At 34.8% G+C, this 19,058-nt stretch overlaps 2 protein-coding genes across 2 annotated transcripts in view; one reads left to right on the top strand and one right to left on the bottom strand.

Moving 5' to 3' along the window:
- Positions 1-6,486, bottom strand: part of LOC144443841 (sodium-coupled monocarboxylate transporter 1-like) — an 8,446-nt gene extending 1,960 nt beyond the window's left edge. The window contains exons 1-10 of the mRNA XM_078133413.1: positions 6,356-6,486; positions 4,968-5,187; positions 3,465-3,582; positions 2,569-2,636; positions 2,318-2,472; positions 1,977-2,114; positions 1,384-1,469; positions 992-1,039; positions 667-737; positions 233-321 (exon numbers count right to left, since the gene is read on the bottom strand). Coding sequence (XP_077989539.1) covers positions 233-321; positions 667-737; positions 992-1,039; positions 1,384-1,469; positions 1,977-2,114; positions 2,318-2,472; positions 2,569-2,636; positions 3,465-3,582; positions 4,968-5,187; positions 6,356-6,486 — 1,124 coding nt within the window. The remainder of the gene's footprint in view (positions 1-232; positions 322-666; positions 738-991; positions 1,040-1,383; positions 1,470-1,976; positions 2,115-2,317; positions 2,473-2,568; positions 2,637-3,464; positions 3,583-4,967; positions 5,188-6,355) is intronic.
- A 2,615-nt stretch (positions 6,487-9,101) lies between these two features.
- The window catches only part of LOC144443850 (dynein axonemal heavy chain 6-like), an 87,730-nt gene continuing 77,773 nt past the window's right edge, over positions 9,102-19,058 (top strand). Inside the window, exons 1-10 of the mRNA XM_078133425.1 lie at positions 9,102-9,238; positions 12,232-12,529; positions 13,322-13,494; positions 13,914-14,095; positions 14,898-15,337; positions 15,556-15,695; positions 16,277-16,470; positions 16,777-16,911; positions 17,436-17,498; positions 18,108-18,375. Coding sequence (XP_077989551.1) covers positions 12,265-12,529; positions 13,322-13,494; positions 13,914-14,095; positions 14,898-15,337; positions 15,556-15,695; positions 16,277-16,470; positions 16,777-16,911; positions 17,436-17,498; positions 18,108-18,375 — 1,860 coding nt within the window. The 5' untranslated portion in view covers positions 9,102-9,238; positions 12,232-12,264. The remainder of the gene's footprint in view (positions 9,239-12,231; positions 12,530-13,321; positions 13,495-13,913; positions 14,096-14,897; positions 15,338-15,555; positions 15,696-16,276; positions 16,471-16,776; positions 16,912-17,435; positions 17,499-18,107; positions 18,376-19,058) is intronic.

Here is a 19,058-nt window from a genome sequence, read left to right on the forward strand (position 1 = left end):
CAATGTCGTTGTCAAAATTCAAAGTACATACAAGGGGCAGTAATTTACCTGCCATGACAACTCCCTCTCTGACATAATGCAAACTTGATTCTAAACTCAACCATCTATTAACAATGTGTATTTTTATATAAAGACAATCCTAACCACAAACAAACAAACAAACAAACAAACAAACAAACAAACAAACAAACAAACAAACAAACAAAAACACATTAGTCATTTATATATGTACCTGAGAGTTCCGGCGAAAAGGCATGCCACAAATAATCCTTGGACTCCATCAAATTTACCAAATTGGGAACTTACAAAATACATCACGATCTGAAATATGTATGTTATATACTATATAGATGACGACAATTTAGTGATGCTATTGCATCTTGGAATTAAAAAATTAACTCTTCTAGTGGAAAGATACGTACTTATACTGCTTGATTAGACCAATGAGTATGTGTACTCTCTCTCTCTCTCTCTCTCTCTCTCTCTCTCTCTCTCTCTCTCTCTCTCTCTCTCTCTCTCTCTCTCTCTCTCCCTCTCTCTCTCTCTCTCTCTCCCCTGGTACAAGGATGTCAATGGCAAGTGTACAGTAAGTACAATATTAATGGGTCTAATCTATATTGTATATCATGGTAATGCCAACGAAACATTTTGTTCGAAAAAACTTACTTGATCTGCAGAGTTGTAATTGGGTTCATATTGTACTCCGTCCGTATCGCCACTCACCATCGACTTCATTTCTGTTACGTAAATGAATACGACAAGTAATTGTGTGTATTCAGTCTTGATAGGAAAAGACGTAACAAGTGAACGATAAAGCAAAAATATGTGATAATGTTTTTTTTAATATTGCTTTAGAGGTGATGGTCGTTAAAGACATTTACCAATATGTCGTAATTCTTTAACTTTCAATATCTTCTTCTAAATCGTTTAATATAGTCTATTGTCTTATCATTTCAGGAAACAAGGCAAGGCATTATGACGAGTTATTTACCTGGTGAAAACGTTGCATTTATTGCTGTTTGGAGAATTGACATTTCGTCTGCAAAAAAAGGAAAACCATTTAAGCATTCGAATTTTAAGACCAAATCAAAATTATACTAAAAGACGTCAATTTCAAGTTAACATCAAGGCTATTGTAGTGTTAAGAAGCGTATCGGTGCCGATTAATACAGACTAGTGCCTATCAACACGGGGAGAACCCAAGTCATTCTCACATTATGCAGTTTTTCATAATTTCAATTCTATCTTACCAGTGTAAATAGTATACTTGGTAAAGGTCCCTGCAGATATGTTATTAGTGTATTATCCAGAAATATGATAAGTAAATAAAGTGTCTCCCATTAATCTGAAGATGGCCTTTACATTTGTAGAGTGAAGACTTACTGTTATAATAGGCATACAATGCCAACCCAGTGAAATACAGACATGGACTTGTTATAGAAAGAAATAGAATATTGACTAGCACCGATCTGAAATGGAAGCATAATATACATTTTTACGTGTTTTAACTGTTGTGCAATTTTAGATTTATGGGGAACAGTCATTGATGACTTTGAACTGAAATCAGATGGACCGTACCCTTCTTTGCAATTACCAGGAAGTAGCGGACGATATACTGAATCACAAATTAACCTCGAAAGAACCAAACAAAATTTCGTTTGAATTAAGCCAGCCGTTTTTGAGAAAACGATGACACAGACAGATACACAGACAGACAGACAGACAGACAGACACACACACACGCACGCATGCGCGCACACATACATTCATACATACATACATACATACATACATACATACATACATACATACATACATACATGTACATACATACATACATACATACATACATACATACATACATACATACATACATACATACAAACAAACAAACAAACAAACAAACAAGCAAACAAACAAACAATTTGCAAACAACTATATTAATTGTAAATTGATACAAAGAAACTTTATCTTACGCTTGTGACTGCTTCAATGATTTAACAGTCATGTATCTTTGCACTGCAGTTTGACTGAGAAACATAGGTGCTATCGAAATGCCGCCACCAATGACACCACTGAAAAAATTCATTCGATCCGTGGGATCCAAGTCAAAGCTGAAATGAAAAACAATTACAACGATCAGCAATTTTTTTTGTGTGTGAAAGATTAAATCTGTAACGGATTTAGTAGTTAAATGAAATTCATTAGTAATGACATCAAATTATGAGTGTAGTTCATTCCATGCACGATGAAGAAATACCCGTTTTGGGTGAAATTGTTTGAGATGTAAAAATTTAAAGGAGAAATTAGAGTATACCTGAATATATCAAGTCGTTCATTTTCATTGTTTTCTTCAAAAACTTTAATAAACCCTCCTGCTTTCACAGCAGCCATTATAATGACGGCTAGAAGTGTTCCGATGATGATGAAAAACTGGAAGACGTCTGTCCAGATAACTCCCTTCATTCCTCCCTATGTAGGCAAAATAGATGTAAAAGGTGAATAACACACGTAGTAGTTTGAGGGCGCACTTATCTGTCATTAGTAGACAAGAACGATAGTACTTACACATGCAGTGTATACTGTACACAATATCCCTGTGAGCAGGATTGTCTTCCAGACTTCGAACTTTTGAACTGGAATGTTCAAAAAACGACATTTAAAAGTGATTATTAGTAACTGTAAGTTTGACAAAATAATGGCAAATACTTTCAAAAGTTAACGTATATTATGAGTCCCTCATATTATAAGCAACTCTTCGGATTTTAATACAGAGCTTTCTTAAGCCCAACTTTTGTATTGCCTAATTGTAAATCGCCCAAATTATGTTTTGAAAATACCATCAATGCATGACAGTTATCACAGAAGGGATGAAGATTGGTGATTTCAGGAATCGGTTTTAGTTCAATTACATAAATAATGCCGGTACTATTATACTTCTATATAAAACCTTGGATAATAGATACAATAAAATTGGTTATTTTATTCTCCTTTACTTAGTCACTACGGAGTGGAATCAACCCGAACTTAGGCGGAAGTGGCGTATGAGACTTGCTAAGCAACTTCCGTTTATAAACATATCACAATAACAGAAACTGTCAACAGTACGTTTTGTCTTTCAAGTCTCGTACATATATGACTCCTACCTGTGTTTGGATCGATTCCCACTCCGTGCAGTACAGACTTATTAATGAAAGTAAATGAAAGCATTGCAATTTTATCTCATTAGATTTTATCAAACGTGAATTCGCAAAGTATCACATTCCCGTTAAGTGCCTTACCTTACATTAATTGCCACTGTTGTCGAATGATGAATATTCATAAAGGGAAATTCTTCAAGTGACAATTGCGTGCAAATTTTTCTGTACACACTTCTACGCAAATATGGTCAAATTTTCACTCGTAAAATTACAAAGTTACTACATTGCACACTAAGCTTGTTAAAGAATAATTACTATGAATACCTGCTTCAATGGCGATAGCTGGTCCTACAAGACATGCCGACATGTAAGCAGCAGACTGAATCATAAAAATGATCGTAACCATAATCCGTAGAGGATAGTTGAAACGTACTTCCATGTACTGACAAAAAAAGCATAATTAGAAATAAAAGTACACATCATGTACATGACTGTCTAAATTTACATTTTTACACTCCCGTTACAATAGGCCATTCTAGACTGCAAGTAGAAAATTTGAGAATACAGCACCCTTACTCATATTGGGGGTATCATCACCTCATAGTACCGTTTCTTAAATAGCTTTGCCCCTTGACATTATGTAGAAGCGTACATCAGGGGTGTGTTCGTATTGTTCAGATATCAAAGAAAGCAGCAGTGCTCTATGATTAACCGAGTAACATATACTAGTACTATGTATACCCCCAAGGTACACACAGACAGGAAGTAGAGCGCCATCATGGCAAATTTTGGAAAGGCCTATTGCATGTTTCAATTTAAAACATGTTTGTCATCATATCATTGACTATGTATAAAGTTATGACACAATTATCATTTGGTTTTACACCTTGAGAAACATAGGGCTACATGGAATGCATGTATGACTATGGCACAGTCTAGCAAAGAGGTAGAATTTTACATTTTTTCACATATTAGTTACCGTAGTAACAGCTTGCAATATCTTGAGTTCCACTACTTTAAGTAATGTAGACACATGAATACAAATAATTTCAGGTCCAGTTTTGACTCATTTGACAAAAGTGTTTATTTTCTCAATTAAAGATTTGCCATTGTAACCATAGATATCCACCAACATTTAATCAATTGGTCCCTGTCAAGCGATGTTTGCCCAAACCTTCAACTGGATCCGTCGTAATTTTGAGAAAACAAAAATGTTTAATTGTTCAATTTCGCTCATTTAATATGTTGCTTTGGTAACCACATAATGTCACTCTACACGGGCGGACATATTTGGACAGCTAATGTGAAGTCAAACTTACCTTGTTGGCAGACGTCTAATATTTGACGTTGACTTTAAGAACACCGGTTGATTTTGTTTCAGAAGTTATTTAAAACACTATGTTCCGCAAAGTGAATATATTGAGCTGTAGAACCATATTAGTAACGCTAACAATTTAACTGTCTTTCTTGCTTTGTATAAATTTGGTTTATATTTCAAATAAAGTCACCGTCCTTGGAGCAGAAATCTTTAGTTTATATATATACTTATACACACACACACACACACACACACACACACACACACACATATATATATATATATATATATATATATATATATATGTGTGTGTGTGTGTGTGTGTGTGTGTGTGTGTGTGTGTGTGTGTGTATAAGTATATATATACTTATACACACACATATATGTGTGTGTATAGGTATATATATATATATATATATATATATATATATATATATATATATATATATATATATATATATATATAAAACTGCTCTTTGTACATTACTTGAAAACTTTGACATATTTACCTCATAGGCACTCCTGAATTGTAAACCATGGAAGACTGGAAGGAATACGTAAGCTACCATTGGTAAACACCACAGATAACTTAAGAAGGATATCGAGTACTTTGCTCCATGGATGTAGAATTCAGCAGGTGTTCCCAATGTAGATAACGGTGAGGAAAATGATACTAGAATTGACATAGCAACTGGCACAAAATGCATAGTTTTATCTGCCAGTAGGTATCTAGGACAAACAGTGTGAAATTACATATCAATATTATTGTGAAAGATTGAAATAAAGAAACCTTCATCTAAAAAATAAACCGCTTTGAGGGCGTATTTAATGCACTCCAGTACCCGTTTCATGAGTAATCCATCCCGTATCGTCAATTATTAACAATTAGAGATTTTATTCCCCAATATTTTTCTTCGTTTAGCCAAGGAAAATTTCGAGTGACCTAAGGGGCCTTTGTGACAACCCTTAGGTCACGAGTATTTTCTGGCTGAATGAAGAAAAATATTAGAGAATAACATAAGTATACCAGCGCCAGTAATATAATATCAAATATCGGGGAAAGTAATGGCATATTTCGAACACAGCAAAACCAGTGATGTAGACAGGCGTTGTCGTGACGTGTACACGCGCGTTGTCCTGACCTAGAATGACCAGAGTACATATTCCGTATTTTTGTTCAACTTGTCTGGTGCATGGTAAAATGCGATATATCGCCCTATAACACTCTCCAGCGTAAATATATTTTTGCATAATTCAGTAGGAAGATAGAAATGTCCGTCAGCAAACAACAATGTGTGACTTTTCGACATTCTGAAGTGATCAACATTTGAAGACCAAAGGTATAAACGATATAGACTCAGAACAGATTATTTCAGGAATAAAACCGTGTTGGTGTTCTTTCAGTATATTCACACATTACTATTTTTATTCTTGAGATTGAAATTATTGCCTGAGACCTATGTCCCAGCGACATATCCACGATATAACACGGGAACTCGTGTCACATATGTTCTTGTTACATGATTTATGTCACTGACATTATAATGTCAATCTCAAAGGTAGTGCTGTGTGTGTAGCATATATTTACGAGAATTACATTACATGAAAGAGTGTATTATAAGTGAATTCAAACACATGATATAGTGCTCTCGTTGATAACGGCCTAGATACTAGTAAGCTAGTTGTGCCACAGACAGTAGAGAACCCATCTCTATGGTTGTGCGTAGTTTGTTGTACGTAGTCTAGATCTAGTCAAAGAAGAAAGGTCAGCATGACCATAAGCAAACAGACCATATAACTTGAGTTACTGTTTTCCTGCCACATAGTTGACACAAATAAAGAAACCCATTGTTAGAATGTGTGAGGTCACGTAGGATATACATCAAAAATGACTTACCTTGACGTCGAATGTTGTCCACCTTTAGCAAAGCCATGATAGATTCCAGTCAACGTAGAAATGACCAACATACCAGAAAAGACAACGTAATCTACTACGCCGAATGTGATTGGATCATTTGATGACGTCATAATAGTACTTCAATAGACAGCAAGTTTAATGCACAATTGCAAAAGTTATTGATACAAACGTGCTGTTCCTGTAAAGTATTAAAATCACCCATGCTTCAGAATCGTGTGTATATTGAAAACAATCGACACACATCGATTACTTACAAATCAATTGGAAAATATCACCAACTGGAATGAGCCATTGCTCAAACCTTTATTTTAATATGCTATTGACTTGGCGGCACTAGTTGTAACATAATGAGCAAGTCACATCATACGAAATTGCTGTTGTCGTATTGTTTACTTACATTCACTCGGGTTAGACATGTTCAATTTAGTGTAATTCCAACTTCACATGCTTTCCCCTGTAACTTCGATTCATTTGGGTAATTAAACTAATTTTGGTTCATTTAAAATTAGATAAAGAAAAGTGTTGATTCATTCTCATTGTGTTGGTGTCAAGGTAATGACTATTAAAAATGACACTTTGAATGATATCAAAGTTGCAGTGGAACATACCCAGCAAGCCTGATTGCCAAGACACTAGAAATGTTGTTGGTAGTAAATATGAAAGTTTGCTTAAATTACAAATGGTTAGCGAGAAAAAAACCGTAAACCAAATCACGAAGGTATGATAAAAGCCAGCGCGGGTCAATTGATCTGAATCGAAGGTTGTTGACTTACCTCTCTGCGGCCGGCGATACAAACTTACTAAAAAAGTAGCCACGCAACGCCCCTCATACTAAAAGTGTACGATATATTAATAAGTAGTTTATGTTTCACTTTATAAATCATAATAGCAGTAATTTTATGTAAATAAACTATCAAAAGTAAGACTTTTTATTGATTAAAGAGTTTGTGTATATGACACGCTATCAGCTGATTTAACCTAGTTTCTGACAGCTTTCGTTGTTTGACCCTTGACCCCAAACTTTGACAATGCTGATAACATCTCAATGAATCAGATTTTATCAAACATATGTTACCGATGACAGAATACACCTGTCTAATATTCGCAAAGTTTTGACGTGACACAAGGTTACATTGAACCCACGGCTGTCATGAATTAATACTCAGAACAAAGGTTTGTATTTCTGCAGAGTTTCTGGAATAGTATTCTTCTGAGATGACAACATTAAGTCATTAACATATTTTATCAGTATTATTTGCATTGACAACAACAAACTTTGGTTATTCATTTATGGTGTTGATGATTTTATCATCCAATCACTTGAGTATTGTATAATTTATGTTTTTATAAGAATATAAAATTGGAATAAAGTATGGATTTACTTTAGAAGGGAGCGAGCTGAAGGAAACAGCTAGGCCTAGGCTATATAAAAAGCTTCGGTCTGCTCCGTGGCTACTTCTAAAATGAAGGCGATCAGGCTAAAAAATGTAAACATGTACCAACAAGGTCAATTCAGGCAAAATAACGAAGGTAAAATAGCAATGAAACGATTAGCCGACATCTACATCGGATTTTAATCAGATTGAACCCGCACGAAAAAACCCTCAAAACCGCAGCAAAACGCTACAAAATATTGCAGCTAATTTAAGTCATGATCTGCCAGCTAGGTGCGGACTCGGAGATCAGAGGGTAACACTGATGGAGAATTAACGTTAACATTAGCGGTCGACCCATTTGTTACACTGGTGAACGACCCTCGTTTGTTACACCATATAGACCCTACTCGTGAAGGGTCTATGGTTACACATACACCCTTACTTTAACATTTAACATTTATTTCATTTCTAAAGCGCTTCCTCTATTTAAAAGAAAATATTCAAAAGCGCTGCACAATAAGTTAAAAGAGACATTTGATAAGTTAAAAGAGACATTTAAGATTGAATACTGTAAAAAAAAAATAAAAAAATAAAAAAATAATAATAATAATACACATCAATAGCATATTAAAACCATTCCTAAAAGTGTTTAAAACAGAAACATGGCTAAAATCAACAGTTACAAGTTGTAAGAAACTTTAAACAGGTATGTCTTCAACCAATCTGATTAGAATCTGATGTTAGATAGGCTGGTTTTCCTGTATTTACCTTTATTCCATCGTTATTGCGTCTTTTACGTGAGTTTTTTTTTCCTGGGCGAACGCCTTTGTTAGATCAGATTGGTCTTCAACCCTCTTTTAAATTGTTCCATTTCATCTAAACATTTCAACTACTAGTACTTTAAAAATGTCAATTTCATGTCATCCATATATATATATGTAGTGTGTATACAACATTGCTTGTTGTACAGTAGGAGATAAAATTGACCCTGTTATAAATAAAGGGAACCAGATCGATGTACACAAGATTTTAGCAAATGAAGATTGCTTGATTTGACTCAGGGATATGGAGGACTGGTTACGGCCCAGGGGAATAAAATAGAGTGAAAATGCAAAGATTATTTATAAATATCGGACATAAGTGTCAAATACATACAAACATCAATTGTTTTGTAGTTTCAAATAATTGATGATAGTGTGTAAGCATCTATTAGAACTCAAATATCGTTTTAGAAGTCTTATTATAAATGCTGCTGCATTAATTACAGGAACTTAGGTTGTCTCAATCGATAACATTTTAAAAGGTGAGATAGGGACTCTATTATCCCATTGCAATGCATTGTGGGTACATGTTTCTAAGTGAAGTAAAATGGCGGCCCTGGAGAACCGACAACAATCCTGAATATTTCAGTACTATGCATGCAAGTGAAAATTTGGAGGGAAAACGATCAATTTTATTGAGAGGTTTTAGTGGATAAGACCTAGAGGTGAGCTCCTGTATTCATAATTAATGTCAGCGATACTTTTGGCGAGATAGTCCAGACTTTTGTCAGTCGCTAACGATAACGTTATGAGAGCCAAGTTACATGTCAACAACACAGCTAGGTGGACTCAGTGGAGAACGTTGACAAGTGTTTGTAGCAATGCAAATGTAGCTTTGTAGTTCAGAAATGCCTGTTTGCATTGTCAAAAACTTGCGAATAATGCTTTCCACATTGATCGCAATATTTATATTTGCCTTGAATTCATTGACTGACACGATAATAAATTTGCACTAGTCAGTATTATTAGTATCGATAGTGTTGCATAGCACGGACAGAAGATCCAGCAACAATAACGTTGATAGATTTATTGAACCTCCCTGAGACTGATTGTGGCAAAAGACACGATGAAAAAAACGCATGCACATGCTCACTCGGAGCAACCGAATGCTTTAAATGTCTCATGATAATATATCATTAATACCCCTTCCCACGTCCATGAATGTAGTCCTGCCTGCAGACGGAGTAATTCGGGACTAGATTCTGACATCATTTTTGTCCCTATCTTCTCCATATTGAGGAACATTGTCGGTATCACATCCCGTACACACACAGTCTGCCATGAATGATCACAGGCACTCAAATCAATGTGTATGTTTTGAAAAAAAATGTGTATTAATTTAATATTTACTATATTTAAAAATAAAAACCATACATATTGATTTGAGTGCCTTTGTGAATGATGGTACACACACATGACTTGTACCATGGTGGTACAATGTATTAATTTTATATTTTATAATATTTGACACTTCATAATACCATTTGCATTCTTCTTCTTTATGCTTTATGAGGGAAAATGAAAAAAATAAAAATGAGGTAAGATTTTGCACTTGGGGTTGTAGACTAACCATGTGACTGTAGAATATATTTGTTTATTGTAAACAACAACAACACATCCATTGAATGATAAACAGAGTTGTTTTTGTCATTGCTGTTCATGCTGTTGTGTCTTCATTTGAATTATTTTTTCACACTATGTGTACTTATATTGTTAAAATCCTCTTTCTCCCTTGGGAGTACTTGTTTGTACACAACTAAGTACAAGGTGGTCCTCTTTCTCCCTAGGGGGTACTTGTTTGTAAACAACTAAGTACAAATTGACCCTCATTCTCCCTAAGGAGTATTTGTTTGTACACAACTAAGTACAAGTTGTCCCTCTTTCTCCCTAGGGATATTTGTTTGTACACAACTAAGTACAAGTTGTCCCTCTTTCTCCCTAGGGGTATTTGTTTGTACACAACTAAGTACAAGTTGTCCCTCTTTCTCCCTAGGGGTATTTGTTTGTACACAACTAAGTACAAGTTGGTCCTCTTTCTCCCTAGGGGGTATTTGTTTGTACACAACTAAGTACAAGTTGTCCCTCTTTCTCCCTAGGGGGTATTTGTTTGTACACAACTAAGTACAAGTTGGCCCTCATTCTCCCTAGGGGATATTTGTTTGTAAACAACTAAGTACAAGTTGGCCCTCATTCTCCCTAGGGGTAACAAGTACACAAGTTGGGAGAAAGAGGATAATTAACCATAGAGATTTTAGTAACCTACATATACATGTACTGTGCCAGCAGTATATATATATATATATATATATATATATATATATATATATATATATATATATATATATATATATATTGTATTCAAAATCAAACTTCACCTTTATTAAAGTAACTAAATATTATGTACTTCTTTGTTGTCTTTGTGACTAATAATTGCACATACCAGAGTTTTTATTTCATCAAAACAGCACAAGAAATAACTGTGTATACATGTAATACCATGTTGAGTTAGTTTGTCTTTGTGTTGCTATTTAATACTGAGACCATATATTTTGTTAATCTGTTGTTGTTGTTGTTGTTATTATTATTATTATTATTGTTGTTGTTGTTGTTGTTGTTGTTGTTGTCATTTTAATAAAACCCCGAATTTATGTGTTTGTTAAAGTGGCCATATGGATTACAAGTTGGTATTTATTTTGGATTTTTTTTACTCGTAAGTCAACTCTACTATGTTTTCCTACTTGGAAAAAATGATGTAAAACAACATATACCAAGTCCTTGTTTGTAACTCAATAAATTGCAAAAAAGCTAGAAAGTGTCTGCAAAGTTTGTTATTGTGTATGTACAATAACAAATATTTTACACATTTTAAAAAAATTTTGGCAATTTATTGAGTAACAAGCAAGGACTTTGTATATGTTGTTTCACATTCTTTTTTCAAGTATGAAACCATAGTAAAGTTGTTTTATAAATAAAACCCCCAAAACAAATACCCATTTGTCATCCATATGACCATATTCATTTATATTGTACTGTATTACATTAATTGTCAATCTGATTAAAATCCAACGTAGTGTACATGTAGCAATTTCTTTTTGGCTGTTACATTTACTGCCATTTGTTCTTTTGCGAGCACTTGTTACATACATGTACATCTGACAAAATACCACAGGTTTGACCAAGCCACATGAGAGGGCTGAGTGAATTCATTCAATTAATGAAAACTCACAATGTGCCAAAACATACAGGTACAGTATTTCAGAGTGATCTGTTCGAAATGAGCCGGAGCACAGAGCGCAGACAGTGATGTTATCGTTATTGTTTGGTGGTTCGCTTTCTTTCTTTTTCAAATATTGAGTGTTATATTGTAAGATGGATTCTGGTTGGCTACTCGTAAGTACGAGATTGGGTTTGGGAAATCCTATGATATTGTGTCAGATTAAGTAGTGAGCACTTACAAATAAACAAGCGACAATTAACGTAACAGCCAAAAAGAATTTGTGACGTGTACACTACATCGGATTTTAATCAGATTGATTAATTGTATGGTGTGTTTATTCTGTATATGAATATGTGTATATTTTAACTTTGAAAAAATATTTTTGCAACGACATGTGTATCTTTATGACATATCTCAATCGTTTCTTTCTTTCTTTTTCAGAGAAAATTAAAACATCTCAAAAAATCTGGGACAATGAGTATACGGAGTGAATCAAATATCTCTAGTGAATCTGGTTTAGAACATTCAGGTGCACTTCTAACAAGTGAACTTGAACTGACCAATACCACCAGTAATGTTACAGATCATTCCTTGGAATCTAGAAGTGCACCTACTACAATAAGTTCATCTTCAGTCAATGCTTTTCTAAATCCTTCAGGTGACAGTAGGAATGATACATCATCAGTCAGAATGAACAGAGAATCCAGTATAGTGAATAGCTCTAGGGAGCTGAGACAAGGTATGTCAATGTAAAACTGCTAGTTTACTGGTAGGATAACAGTTTTGATGTGAAAAAAGTTGTCTGGTAGAGCTATGTAAAAAGATTGTTCTGACCAAATGATAAACCTAATGTGAGAACCAGGGATTGAATCATAGGTCTGCAAATTGTCTTTTCATTGTCGGATACAGTAATTTAAATTGATTTGTATAAAGCACAATGTATACACTTTCCTGTTTTGACAATGGTTCACATTGCTAGACATTTTCCTTGGTAACAACAACAACAACAACAACAACAACAACAACAACAACAACAACTTACTACTACTACTACTACTACTACTACTACTACTACTACTACTACTACTACTACTACTACTACTACTACTACTACTACTATTACTACTACTACTACTACTACTACTACTACTACTACTACTTCTACTACTACTACTACTACTACTACTACTACTACTACTTCTACTACCACTACCACCACCAACAACAACAACAACAACAAAGTTAAGACACTGAGCTTTTGATTTGTCACAGTTTAGTTCTACTGAAGAAAGTCGTTGGCCAGGACAGATTGAGAGTGCATTCTGGTAGTTGTCAACATTGAACTGTGCAGGTGTCATACCTTAAATTAATTATATTATTAATGTATTATGTAGTAACTTATGCAATAATGAAATCACAAAAGTTATTCTCTTTCTTTTTATTTGATTAATTAAAAGTACCAGTTTTCCATTTTATATGCAGCCTGCAATATATAGACCTCTACTAATTTCTTCATGTACTTCACTTTCAGGTAAAGTGAATGGAACGCCACCTTTGCCACCACCCCAGAAGAAATCAAAAGCACAAAGGAAACCCATAGATTTGATGTCTAGGTTGTATGATAAAGGAACTGACTCACAAGCACTACAAACTATCAATGCAGCTAATAGACAGGAAAAGAAAACAAAGCAGGCTGAAAATCAGGTAGAAACCATTGTCAGATAAAGTATACATATCTGATGGTCTCTGTCAGTACAACATAGAAAACTGTAGCCTACACACTGTGTTTTAACTAGCTTGACATTCTTCAGTACATTTATTGAGCCAGATTGCCAAGTCTTTCATTTGAGTTCAAATTATATAATTTTTCAAAATACCATGGTCTCAATTTTATCAGGAGGAAATTTTTGGACCTGTTACTTTTTGCCACTTTTAGCATGTGTAGATTTTTGCCAGGAAGGAAAGCCACAAAACTTGTAAACATGTCTGAAAAGAATGGTTTCAACTTACTGTATATGCTAATGTAATAAATATGGAGAATTGGTAGTGAAGCTATAGTAAAGTACTAAATATATATGAAAATGTGTATATTTTAATTGGTATGTTATGGTTGATATTTACAGTCTTCAAATGTGGCACCAAGACCTCCATCTGCTAAAAGTCAAGCCCCGGGTGCAGCTTTCAGAACTATACTGTTTAGACGTGACCAAGCCCAAGTTGTAGCAAGGAGACAGCAATTCAGACGACGTGGTAGCAATTCATCCCTAGATGAAGAGATTATCAGGGCTGTAGAAAGAATGGACAGGTGAGTACTAGCCAACAGAAAAAACAAACACCTAGCATAGACTTTTCATGCAAAAGACTCCCTAGGCCAAAGAGTTTTCCTACTACAGATCTTACCTATTCTACAATTATCAACTTTAACTTGAAAGGAATAATAAAACATACAATCAATCCTATTTTTTCTTTATCCACACATTACATATATATAGTTAAATGAATATTAATTTACCCAGATATGAGGTAAAGAGGTAGAAATTAGGGCTTATGCTAATGAGAAAACTTGTCTGCATATATGCTGAGTTTCAATGGGAATCTGAAAGGGACTGTCTGCATATATGCAGAAATGGCATTGTAAGCTTTATTCTTATACATACAAAGATGACACAGCAAAGTAACAAAAATATACAGAATAGAAACAGAGGAGCTTTTTATACTTGAAGAGTTGAGAGTGAAATTTTACAGATTACATCTGACTGTGTTGGCATAGTGTATGTATGTAAAGATGGCATTGTATTCTGTCAATCTATATGGCTGTTGGGGGGGGGGCTGTGTTTTGCTAGAAATTTATTGTAACTGTTTTCTCATCTCTACTTAAAATAAAAAATGACAAGTATTTGTATTGCCACATCTTGATGCATCCTGGCAAAGATCAAAAGACATACATGTAGATATATAATAATGAAGCAGCTCTAGAGTAGTCTTACTTGAAATTGATGTATTTCATACTCATAGGACATGTATTTGCCTGTCAGTCCTACCGTAAATGTTTATATTTTTATCATCCTTAGTTTTATCTAATTTATCACTATATTCATTTTACATAGGTCACCAGATCCTGTACAGACTGAAAGTAAACCAAACACACCTCTAGAACAAGGACAGCTGAAGAGAGAAGCTAGCAAAGATATGATTGACATGCCAGCAAAAGATGACCAGGGTAAACTGACTGATGACGGCAAGGATGACGTAGAGACAGAAGGCAAGAAACCCAAACTCAGTGAAAACGGAGAGGGAGTTGAGCCTATGATAACCAGTCCTGTAGACTTAGATAGACCCAGGTCAGAGGGGAATCTATCAAGGTCAGATACAGCTGTGACATTCAAATTACAAACTGGTTCCTTGCCACCATCTAGGGTTGGATCTGCTAGGTCCAGAGTGGGTTCTGCTAAATCGAAACCATCAACGCCAGGTTCTGCATTCTCCATGAGACCAGATCCCAGCATTGTACTTACTCACCTCAAAACTAATGTCTATGATGATACAGGTAGGGATTCTCTTTATCACTTTGATGAAAATTTATGCCACTTTTTTTTTTTACTGTGAATCTTTATTCACCCATATTGAACATTTCTGAAGGGTGAGAGTCTAGAAAAGAGTTGCACATTAATTAATCTAGTCTAGTCACTCGATCAGTTACTTGTTCCTGTAATAAAATCTTGTATTTTGTTGTAAACTCATGTTGTCACATTGTTTTAAAAACAGAACCGGACAATGATGACGCTGTTTATCATTTGAAGAGAATGCGTAAAAAGTTAGGATTGGTGACGGAATTACCTCACTATGGTCCTGGAATTGAGGAAGATATGATAGGGATTGAAGACAGACTCGAAGATCCTTTGAAGGTAATTGTCTACAAATGTAGTCGTGGTGTTTTGTTTGAAGAAATCATCCCCCTCCTCTCACCTTCAACTATTTCCCCCCAACTATTGATTATGAATATTTCCTACTTTCTAGTAAAATTTGACATGAAATTTTCTTAATTTTCTCGTGAGTTATCAAATGAGCTAAATCCAAATCTTTCCATACATTAGATCTGGCTACCAATCTTCTTAATAGTTGAGTACAAAATTTAATACTGGTGTATTTAATTTAGTGAAATGTCATTTCCATGATGAATTCTGTAGTGGTTGCTAATGAATGTTTGTTATATGTATCTTGATTTGTGGACTGTACAAATGTAAAATTTACGTTGAAATAGATTCTCAAATATGTTCTTACAATATGGTATTTACTGATTTGATCAAGATACTCCTGTCCTGAGATTTCTCTGGTTTCTTGTAGAACCAACCTTTATCAACTGACTTCAGATTGAATCTTTATTTGATGCCTAAATGTTCAGTAAATGCTGATGTGCAGTTGCCTTCATGGTAAATTTTCCAAATTATGGCAATATGTCAAATGTACTGTCTATTCTTTTCTTTAGGGGCTAATGGAAGACTATGAAGATGATGGTGAATTTCTGTATGCATTGCCTAGAAATCGAAATGACCCAAGAGGGCGCTACGATCCCTTTGATCTTCAAGTTGTTTCAGCCCACAAAGCTAGGACAGCTAAACAGTTCTTTACATTGAGTGCTACATGTGTAACTATGGTAAGATATATCAATATTTCTGAAGAGTAGCTGTACCAATAGTACTTGGTTGTGTGCGGACATCATTCCTTTCCAGATCCTTTTTCTAAACGATCTACTTATCCCACACTATTTCTGATTTAAAATTAATGGCAAAGATGTTGTTTTCATTGTAAATTTATGATTCTGCTTTCCATGTCGCTGAATTTTTGTTCGAGACTGTATACACTTTAATTTAAAAAGGCAATTGATAATAAACCAAGGATGAAATTTTTTGTTCTGTTGATTATTGTCCAAGGTAGTAATCACCTTTATATTATAAAAGGAAGCTATTGATGAAAAATTTATACCAGTGTATTAATGTTTCAATTCCAGAAATATGTAGATTTACCAGAAGACCAGGCTTTATTTACACCAGTTATGCAATGGTTTAATGAGAGAAGATTATTTTATATGATTTTTGAACTGCCAGTGTTGGCCAAATATAGGTAAGCAACGATGCATGCATTACATGTAAAGGCATGATGGTATGAAATGGTATGCGTATGGTAAACAAGAATTATAGAGTGTGTAGTATCCATTGGCAATGTTTTAGTGCTGCTATTTGACCCAAGAGGGCGCTACAGATAGCATAGCCATACAAGCAGGAATCTGCAGTGCAAAGTTGCTGGTTCAAACCTGGCCATTATTACTATTTTTGAATGGATATAAAGTTATCTCGGGCAGAATTTGAACCATGATTGCACCCCAGTCAAACCTGGCTGTATAATTAGGGACCTTGTAGAATGGCAGTTGCTATGAGAATACTTTACTCTTAGGGACCTTGTAGGATAGCGGTTGCTGTGAGAATACTATACTCCCGTGCACTTACAGAGACTACAGTGCATTGTATGCTCTCCTAGGGAGTGTAGGAAGTATAAAGGGTCATTGTGGCATTATGGGTCCATGCCAGGGGTAGTGTGGGATAGCCCTATAAAAAAAGCTAACATTATTGTTGTTTCATTTATTTTAGGATGTGGAAACAGTTCAAATGTTGGCATATGAATGTAAGAGCACAGAAGAACACAGGCAACAAGTAAGTCTTAGAACACTATATAAGAATTTTATAGAGATAAAGACTCTTTTAAGTAATTTGCCTTCAATGGTAAATCATCAGCTGTCAACTGTTAGAGGTATCAAATATTCAATGTGGTCTCAGTTATGCTATTTATTTACACTCAATATACAATGTACTGGTCAGTATTATACTCAAAATAAGCTTATTCCCGCCAAAAAAAAATTATTTTTTTTTAGAAAAAATGGAGTAACCTATCTTTCAGACTTTCTCTTTCATTGTAACTTATGTTTGAAATGTATATTTTGAAAAACAAAATCAATGTTGTCCCATATGTTTTACAGTCTTATGTATTTCATGTATGTATTTTTGTCAAAATGTCAATCAAATATCCCCAAAAAGGGCTGTACATATAAAAAATGTTATGGTCAGTCTCTAGAACACTTTGTATACAATGTAGTTTTTGAGTTGATACCTTGCTTCTACTGAAATCAGCAGATTTGTCTGAAGGTAAAATTGTCTCAAAAACTTCAGAATTCAAAAAAGTAATAAAAGGAAAAAACTTGATCCTTTAGTTTGTACCACCTCATAGCTAGAATTGTTATTTTTTTCTTTCTTTCAATATTACAGGACGTTAATGACAAAACAGTTGTTTGCTGCCAATGAGATACTACAGCGTAGTTTACTGTATATCCGTGGTATGTGTGAGACGGCTTCGTCAAGTCTTACTGGTGTAGGAACAGGAGAGAAAGCTATTTCACTCATCAGCCTGGACAAACACACCACTCTGATATTGGATGAATTCTGTGATATACAAGCCCAGCAGTGTGATACAGCACTGACCCAGCTGAATAAACTAAGGAATAAAGTTGTGAAGCTCACATGGGAATCATGTGCAGTAAGTGTCTTCAGTACATTGATTGTTTTATTTATACCATCAGTAAGTCTTTGCTAAGGTTTGGGTACCCTATTAACAGAGGTGGGAAATCTTGTAAAGCCTGAATACATGTCAATTTCCATACCTTGTATCATATATGTAATTTGATAGGGAACCCTTGTCGAAATATCTTTGGAGTGCAGGTAAAATTCACCTACTTCCCTAACTAAGCATCTCTCAGATTTACTGTACGTACCATAATCACATTCTATTATTGCTAAGATAACAGATAGCGGCTGATGATGTGTCATTTTTGATTTCATACTCCTATCACAGTGGAGTAATGATGGAGTGGCTGGCTTGGAATCTGCAGGTTGCAGGTTCGAGCCCCATCGTTTGTTTGTTTCCGTTTGTTTCTGAGTGGCTATAGTATTTGGGCAAGATTTGAACCACTACTGTGCCTCAGTCAACCCAGCTAGTGTATCATTTGGGACCTGGTAGGATAGAGGTTGCAATGTTAATGCTTTAATCCTATGCACTTATAAAAGGCTGCAATGGATTGTATGCTCCCCAGGGAGTTGAGGAAGCATAAAAGGCCATTGTGCTGCTATAGATCCATGCCATGGGTAATAACTGTAAAGCGCTTTGAACACAAAGTGGGAAAGTGCTATATAAAAACCAACATTATTATTATTATGATCACA

This window comes from Glandiceps talaboti, chromosome 2 (assembly GCF_964340395.1).
Source record: "Glandiceps talaboti chromosome 2, keGlaTala1.1, whole genome shotgun sequence".
NCBI classification, from domain to species: Eukaryota; Metazoa; Hemichordata; class Enteropneusta; family Spengelidae; genus Glandiceps; species Glandiceps talaboti.